This window comes from Aegilops tauschii, chromosome 6 (assembly GCF_002575655.3).
Source record: "Aegilops tauschii subsp. strangulata cultivar AL8/78 chromosome 6, Aet v6.0, whole genome shotgun sequence".
Lineage (NCBI taxonomy): Eukaryota > Viridiplantae > Streptophyta > Magnoliopsida > Poales > Poaceae > Aegilops > Aegilops tauschii.
In genome coordinates, this window is record NC_053040.3 from 83,167,107 (window position 1) to 83,175,402 (window position 8,296).

The 8,296-nt window shown below is 46.0% G+C and overlaps 1 protein-coding gene across 1 annotated transcript; it reads right to left on the bottom strand.

Moving 5' to 3' along the window:
* Window positions 1-4,678: 4,678 nt before the first annotated feature.
* On the bottom strand, window positions 4,679-6,393 carry LOC109733026 (uncharacterized). Its single transcript, XM_020292229.3, has 2 exons — window positions 6,159-6,393; window positions 4,679-6,059 (listed from the first exon to the last, which is right to left on the bottom strand). The coding sequence occupies exons 1-2, from the start codon at window positions 6,316-6,318 to the stop codon at window positions 4,888-4,890; spliced, it is 1,332 nt and encodes a 443-aa protein (XP_020147818.1). The 5' UTR covers window positions 6,319-6,393; the 3' UTR covers window positions 4,679-4,887.
* Window positions 6,394-8,296: the final 1,903 nt, after the last annotated feature.

The following is an 8,296-nucleotide window of genomic DNA, read 5'->3' on the forward strand; positions in this document are numbered from 1 at the left end:
AAGTGAGAGAGACAGACACCCGTCAGTCACCTTTAAGCAACGAGTGCTCCGAACGGTGAAACCAGTCTCGCGTAAGCGTACGCGTAATGTCGGTCCGGGCCGCTTCATCTCACAATACCGCTGAACCAAAGTATGACATGCTGGTAAGCAGTATGACTTATATCGCCCACAAATCACTTGTGTTCTACTCGTGCATAGCATCAGCGCATAAAACCAGGCTCGGATACCACTGTTGGGGAACTTAGTAATTTCAAAAAAATTCCTACGCACACTCAAGATCATGGTGATGCATAGCAACGAGAGGGGAGAGTGTTGTCCACGTACCCTCGTAGACCGACAGCGGAAGCGTTATCACAACGCGGTTGATGTAGTCGTACGTCTTCACGATCCGACCGATCAAGTACCGAACGCACGGCACCTCCGAGTTCTACACACGTCCAGCTCGATGACGTCCCTCGAACTCCGATCCAGCCGAGTGTTGAGGGAGAGTTTCGTCAGCACGACGCCGTGGTGACGATGATGATGTTCTACCGACGCAGGGCTTCGCCTAAGCTCCGCAATGATATTATCGAGGTGTAATTTGGTGGAGGGGTGCACCGCACACGGCTAAAAGATCTCAAGGATCAATTGTTGTCTCTGGGGTGCCCCCTTGCCCCCGTATATAAAGGAGCAAGGGAGGAGGAGGCCGGCCCTAGGAGGGGGCGCACCAAGTGTGGAGTCCTACTAGGACTCCCTAGTCCTAGTAGGATTCCACCTCCCATATGGAATAGGAAAAGAGGAAGGGAAAAAGAGAAGGAAGGAAGGGGGCGCCCCCCTTCCCTAGTCCAATTCGGACCAGACCAAGGGGAGGGGTGCGGCCACCCTTGAGGCCCTTTTTCTTCTTTCCCGTATGGCCCAATAAGGCCCAATACATATTCGCGTAACTCTCCGGTACTCCGAAAAATACCCGAATCACTCGGAACCTTTCCGAAGTCCGAATATAGTCGTCCAATATATCGATCTTTACATCTCGACCATTTCGAGACTCCTCGTCATGTCCCCGATCTCATCCGGGACTCCAAACTCCTTCGGTACATCAACATACATAAACTCATAATAAAACTGTCATCGTAACTTTAAGCGTGCGGACCCTACGGGTTCGAGAACTATGTAGACATGACCGAGACACGTCTCCGGTCAATAACCAATAGCGGGACCTGGATGCCCATATTGGCTCCCACATATTCTACGAAGATCTTTATCGGTCAGATCGCATAACAACATACGTTGTTCCCTTTGTCATCAGTATGTTACTTGCCCGAGATTCGATCGTCGGTATCTCGATACCTAGTTCAATCTCGTTACCGGAAAGTCTATTTACTCGTTCCGTAACACATCATCCCGCAACTAACTTATTAGTCACAATGCTTGCAAGGCTTATAGTGATGTGCGTTACCGAGTGGGCCCAGAGATACCTCTCCGACAATCGGAGTGACAAATCCTAATCTCGAAATACGCCAACCCAACAAGTACCTTTGGAGACACCTTTAGAGCACCTTTATAATCACCCATTTACGTTGTGACGTTTGGTAGCACACAAAGTGTTCCTCCGGTAAACGGGAGTTGCATAATCTCATAGTCAGAGGAACATGTATAAGTCATGAAGAAAGCAATAGCAACATACTAAACGATCGGGTGCTAAGCTAACGGAATGGGTCAAGTCAATCACGTCATTCTCCTAATGAGGTGATCTCGTTAATCAAATGACAACTTATGTCTATGGCTAGGAAACATAACCATCTTTGATTAACGAGCTAGTCAAGTAGAGGCATACTAGTGACACTCTGTTTGTCTATGTATTCACACATGTATTATGTTTCCGGTTAATACAATTCTAGCATGAATAATAAACATTTATCATGATATAAGGAAATAAATAATAACTTTATTATTGCCTCTAGGGCATATTTCCTTCATCAACACCCAGGCAACCTCGTCGGCTGCTGCGGCATCCTGTAGGCCCCGACCTGCCCACTGGTAGGCCAACGAAGGTGTTCGTGATGCCGAACATGACCTGCCGCCGCGCCAGCCGATGAACAGCATGTGGTTGCATCGCCGTCAATGACCTGCAGCCCAAGGCTTCAAGCGCCGCCGCACAGAAGCCATGCGCCATTGCTCCTCGACATCATTTATTGTTCTTCTTTGTCGAATTGAACTCGAGGACGAGTGAATGGGAGACGGGCACGACTTTGACGGGGAGGAATTGTCGGGGTCAGCGGCTGCGGCGTGGAGAAACAACCCGGCGAGCTAAGGCGGCGACGTCTTGGTGTTCCTGATCCGCGACAGTCGCATCCTGGTGATCCGCGACGTATCCGAGGCACCAGCGGCGTCCTGGTGATCCGCGACGGCTGTGGCGTCGCCAGCGTCTGAGGGCATCTTCAATGGTTGCAAGATAGTTGTTGGTAGACTTTGCCACATGGGATTTTTGATGATGTGCCATACAATAAATGAGGAAAAAGAGGAAGGTTGTATGTACATGAACCAACACCCCTTGCACAAAGCTCCAATGTAGAATGAGAGAACACCTTATTTATTATCTCACATCTTATTGGGCAAACTAGATACAACTCATTGGAGTTGTTGTATGTTAAGGTGTTGGTTGATGACATGGCATATTTTACCAACAAGCTAACATACAAACTGTTGAAGATGCCCTGACCGGTTCGGCGTTGGCTGTTGCGTCCTGTCCGGGAAAGGAGGAACATCGGCTTGGGATCTCGTCCTAGTGATCCGCGACGTATCCGAGGCGCCGGCGGTGGTGGTGGAGGTGGCGGCATCTTGGTGATCCGCGACTGGTGGCGGCGGTTGCGTCTCCTCGGGAGACGAGGAGGAGAAGATTGGGATCTCGTTCAGGAGAGAAGGAGCCCCGATATGTTTTTTTGTTTGAGTGTTTTTTAGATAGATAGATAAAACCAGAGGTACGGGGGTGGTGGGAGGTGGGAGGAAATAAAACCGGACGAAAAATAAACCGGCGTACCAGGCTACCAACTGCTTCATTAAGAGTAGAGATTAGGAGTAGAGATAATTCAATATAATTAAAAACAGTTGTACCAAACAAGAAAATGTGTGTTACATTTTCAAAAATCTTCATGCTTTTCAAAAAATGCGTTCCCGACATTTTTAAAAAACTGTCTATCCAATGTAAAAAATCATGTAGATTAAATTTTTCATATAATTCAAAACAATGTTTCACCTTGTATTTTAAAAATGTTTAACACACATTCAACAAAATGATGTAAACATGTATTTCAAAAATATTAAACATGCATAAAAAATCTTTGAGATTTATATAGAAAATGTAGAATGTTTATGGAAAAAATTAGACATCAAAACACATATTTAAAAAAGTGTTAATCATGTACTTGAAACTTTTTAAGTGCATATGAAAAAATAGACATCAAAACATATATTTGGAAAAAATGTTAATCACATATTTGAAAAATATTAAAAATTTATAGAAAAGTTTTTTTGATGTATATCAGAAAGGTACAATAATTACGAAAAAAGTAGACTTTTTAAAAAAGAAAAAAGGTAAAGGTAAAAAAACTTAAAAACCAAAGAAAACTGGTAAAGAAACACAAAAAAATGAAAATCAAAGAAAGCCATTGAAAACCAACAGAAAAATCCAAAGGAAAAAAGAAAAAACCGAGAGACCCGTTAAAAAAAGCATACAAAGAAAAGCGCGATAAGAAACTAGGAGAATCGACTAAGGAAAAAAAAACATAAATAATGGCCTCGAGTCTTCCCAAAACCGGTCTACCAAGGATCTTCCACAAACCATGTTCTCTGATAACGATTGATGCTCTCCGTCTTCATTAATGGATCAGCCGGTTCACGGGATTGCTAAAGGCGAGACAGAACTATGTCTTGCAATGGGCGATATATAGCCTTGGCGTGCCACGTGTGCCCTGGAGACGAACTGACAGAGTTTTGACTAGTCAAGTTTTGACTACAACAAATGCCGGTGACGATCGAAAGCAGAAGCATAGAAGCATGGGTGGCAACTCCGATGAGAATTCTGCTCCAGCGAAACGATGGCTAAGTGAGCTAATCTATATAATTTATGGATAATTTCTGCAATAAAGCGTTGATTTTGCCCTGTTGTAATTAGACTTGATTAAATTGCAGAAGGTGAAGATTGTCTGTTGTTAACACTGAAAATTCACCAAATGTTGTGCCACTACAAAATAAATATGAACAATATGTGATCGGTGATGATAACATTGACGAGGTTGAGGATTGGTCTTGTGACTAGTATTTAGCCTGATTTTTGATATTATTCTCACATTTTAATACATTTATGTTGTATGAAACATTTGGGCGTAAACTGCACATGCAATCATCCAAATATGATTCTCGGTCGACCGAAGTGGAGCATTTTAGTTTACGGTGTGTCCATTCTTCAACAATACGAACAATCGATCGAGAGGTGTTTACCCTAGATAAATTGTGGTTTAGTCTTCGGATCGGTCCTCCAACACCTAGGCTTTTTTTTTCAAACTGTTGCCAGTTTACCCTTTTTTATGGTTTTGGTTTGAAATCGTCATGTGCACCTACCTATGCACTAGAAACCTTGTTTCTCTTTTGATAACGATTTGGAGCAAATAAAATAAAATTTATAAAAAAATATATATGATAATTTAAGGTAGTTCCAACTCGGCCAATATATATATAACTCATTTCAACATAGGTTTATTTGTAGCAAGTTCAAGACTACTACCACACCTGCAAAAAAAAGTTCGAGATTACCGGGGATCAACATTTCCCTTAAAAGAAAAAAGAAACTGCAGGAATCAACACGGCCATGGATACTGAAATAGGCAAAGGACTTCAGGTCGCACCAATCCTCTATGGCTTGGTATCCTCCTTGGCAGGGGGGAACTTCTTGAAGAATGGGTTCTTCTTGATGAACGGCAGGAGCTTCTTGAAGAGCTGAGGGTCCGTCTCCGGGTCTTGCACCGTCTTCTGGTCAGCAGGAGGGTGGTAGATCGGTGTCGGGTGCGTGTACACCGGCGTCGGCGGCTTGTGCTCCGGCACGGGCGTCGGGTGCGTGTACACGGGGGTGGGTGTTGGCGGCTTGTACTCCGGCACCGGCGCTGGCTTCTTGTGGAAGTGCGGGATCACGATGGGCTTCTTATGGAGGAGCTTCTTGAAGAGCTGGGGGTCCGTCTCCGGGTCCTGAGCCGTCTTCTGATCGGCGGCAGGAGGGTGGTAGATCGGCGACGGGTGCGGGTACACCGGAGTCGGTGGCTTGTACTCTGGCACCGGCGTCGGGTGCGTGTACACCGGGGTGGGCGTCGGTGGCTTGTACTCCGGCACCGGCACCGGCGCCGGTTTCTTGTGGAAGTGAGGGATCACGATTGGTAAGTGCGGGATCACGATGGGCTTCTTGTGGAGGAGCTTCTTGAAGAGCTGAGGGTCAGTCTCCGGATTCAGAGCGGCCTTCTGATCTGCGGCAGGAGGGTGGTAGATCGGTGCCGGGTGCGGGTACACCGGCGTCGGCGGCTTGTATTCTGGCACGGGCTTCGGGTGCGTGTACACCGGGGTGGGCGTCGGCGGCTTGTACTCCGGCACCGGCACCGGCGCCGGTTTCTTGTGGATGTGCGGGATCACGATGGGCTTCTTGTGGATGTGCGGGATCACGATGGCCTTCTTCTTGAGGTGAGGGACGACCAAGGCGGGCTTCTTGTGGAAGAGGTGCTTCTTGTGGAAGAAGTGGCAGAGGAACGCCGACGCGCACTCCTGGGAGGAGTAGTGCACCTCGCCGGGGACGGCGACGAAGCCCTTCTTCTCGGCGCCGTCGGCGGATTGCCGGACGATCATGGACGGCTCCTGCCCGGGGCATGGGTGGTCGGGCGCGCTGTGGAGCTGCGCGAAGCAGTCCTGCTTCAGCTCGCCGTCCTCGCGGAGGAGGTCGGCGCCGAGGGGCACGCCGAACGCGCCGGACTTGTCCACCGCGCCGACGGCCTTGGTCTCGTACTCGCCGTCGGCGTTCTTGCACTTCACAGCCACCTGAAGGCCTGAAGAAATCAATCAAGTGAAGTGCAGAGTTAGATATTCTACCAATAAAATTGCCCAGCAAAATGACATGGTTGAAGCATGCACATCATCTTTCTTACCCGCGAAAGCAGCCTCAGCCTTCATGTTCTTCCTGGTGCAGTCGGCGCACTTGGCCAAGCCGACGACCATCGACGACGCAGGTGATGCATCGGCGAGCACGGCCGCCACCAGGACGGCGCAAACGCCGAGGAGCAGTAGACCCCGAGGCAGAGCCCCCATTGCGGAATGGGTTGCTTCGAAAAGATGGTTGGTGATGGAGAGGGAGCAGTGGGTGGAGATTAAGGTGATGCAGTGCCATGCTTATATAGGCCGAGCTGCATGCATTCGGTGGCAGTTAAGTGTGAAGGAGAGGCCAAAGTCTGGCGCCGGATTTGCAGAGTGTGAGTTAATGCCGCACAAAGCTAGTCGATCATTTTGTGTACTTGCCAGATCGATCTGCATGTGCATGCAACTCATCTTTGTACAGTCCCATGCACGCAAACGCTGAGATGATCAGCAACAACTATTGCTGACATTGAAAGAACAGCAATTATTGCTGGTATTGTTGGAACTGGCCAGTTATATATTGCTGTGCTAATTTACAAAAGGTAATATATTCATGATTGTATCCCCGATGAAGCAAATTGTTGGTGGCATGAGAGTATGCCATTGAAAGGTGGCACCAATTGTTGGTGGCCTTCTTTCTCCTCTCTTTTTTTCCTGTTTTCTTTTTGGCAGCTTAGAATGATTTTTTGTTCGCTTAATTTTGGTTTTGTTCTTGCGTCTTCTACTGATACAACGCAGCTCTCCTACTTGGTTTTAGAAAAAAAATTGGTTTTGTCTTTTTTTATGATCTTATATCAGTGCATACATATGATCGAAGATTGGATTTTGAGTCTTGATGGGTCAATATTAGATCATGTGGTGACATAAAAAATAGAAGTTGCTAAAGCTCATCTAGATGATATTTAACAATGTATCATCGAATTTATAGACCATACAATCTTTTGTCTATAAAAAAATAGTCTAAACACACTCCGCTTTACTGATCATATCAAAATTCATGGGAATACAACTTAAGTCTGGAGGATTAAGGAGTCAAAGATAGCATCCTAACGAAAGTCCTAGAGCGTGCTTATATCAGAGCTTAGAATGGTTTTTTGTTTGCTTTTGGTTTTGTTCTTGTGTCTTTTACGTCTTCTACTGATACAACACAGCTCTCCTACTTGGTTTTAGAATAATAATTGGTTATTTTTTTATATAATCTTATATCAGTGCATACATATAGTTGAAGATTGGATTTTGAGTCTTGATGGGTCATATTAGATCATGTTGTGACATAAAAAAATTGGAGTTGCTAAATCTCATCTAGATGAGATTTAACAATGTATCATCGATTTATAGACCATACAATCTTTTGTCTATAAAAAGTAGTCTAAACACACTCTGCTTTATTGATCATATCAAAATTCATGGGAATACAACTTAAGTCTGAAGAATTAAGGAGTCAAAGATAGCGTCCTAACGAAAGTCTTAGAGCATGTTTAGCGAGGCTATGTGCCTCAATATTAGTATCACATCCTTCGAAGATAAAGGAACATCTTGTAAACTGGCTTGACGTTGATTTAATCTCCTTGACAATGCTCGCGTATAGGCCCTCGGTACCCTTGTGTATGTCATTCACCACTCCTTGACAATCTGAACCTAGCACCACATGAGATAACTAGAGATCATGGGCTAGAGAGCAAGAGCTTCCCAACAAGCCAAGGTCTCTAGTGAGGCTGGATCCGTCACCCCCGAGCATTTGATCGTCAAGGAGCCCGAGAACTTCCCTGAGTCATCCCTGCAAACTGCATTGTATGAGCCCTCATTGGAATTTCGCGAAACTGCCCCATCAACTTTGATTTTTGCAAACCCTTGAGCTGTAGGGATCCATTGTTTTTTTTTGCATGGTAATATGTGTCTCATTCATATAATAAAGTTCAAAGTACAAGTCACGTAATGACCGACATGACAAAACTGAAAAGATAGCAGAACATCTCTGAGCTTGACACCAACGTCCATCACCTGCCTCCGGCACCACCACAGCAGCCACCGAAGAAAAGACTGACAGATCACCTCCCCACCCGAGCTCGACGCGGCTCCATCGCTGATATGCAGCTTTGCGGACCTCCAAGGTGGCTCAACACAAGTGAAGCCATTGCCGTTGAACGAATCA

Bases quoted from the DNA above. Each gene is read 5' to 3' on its own strand.
- LOC109733026 (XM_020292229.3), bottom strand. From the start codon at position 6,318: ATGGGGGCTCTGCCTCGGGGTCTACTGCTCCTCGGCGTTTGCGCCGTC. The intron at 6,060-6,158 runs GTAAGAAAGATG...TGATTTCTTCAG, and splicing joins GGCTGAGGCTGCTTTCGCGG to GCCTTCAGGTGGCTGTGAAG.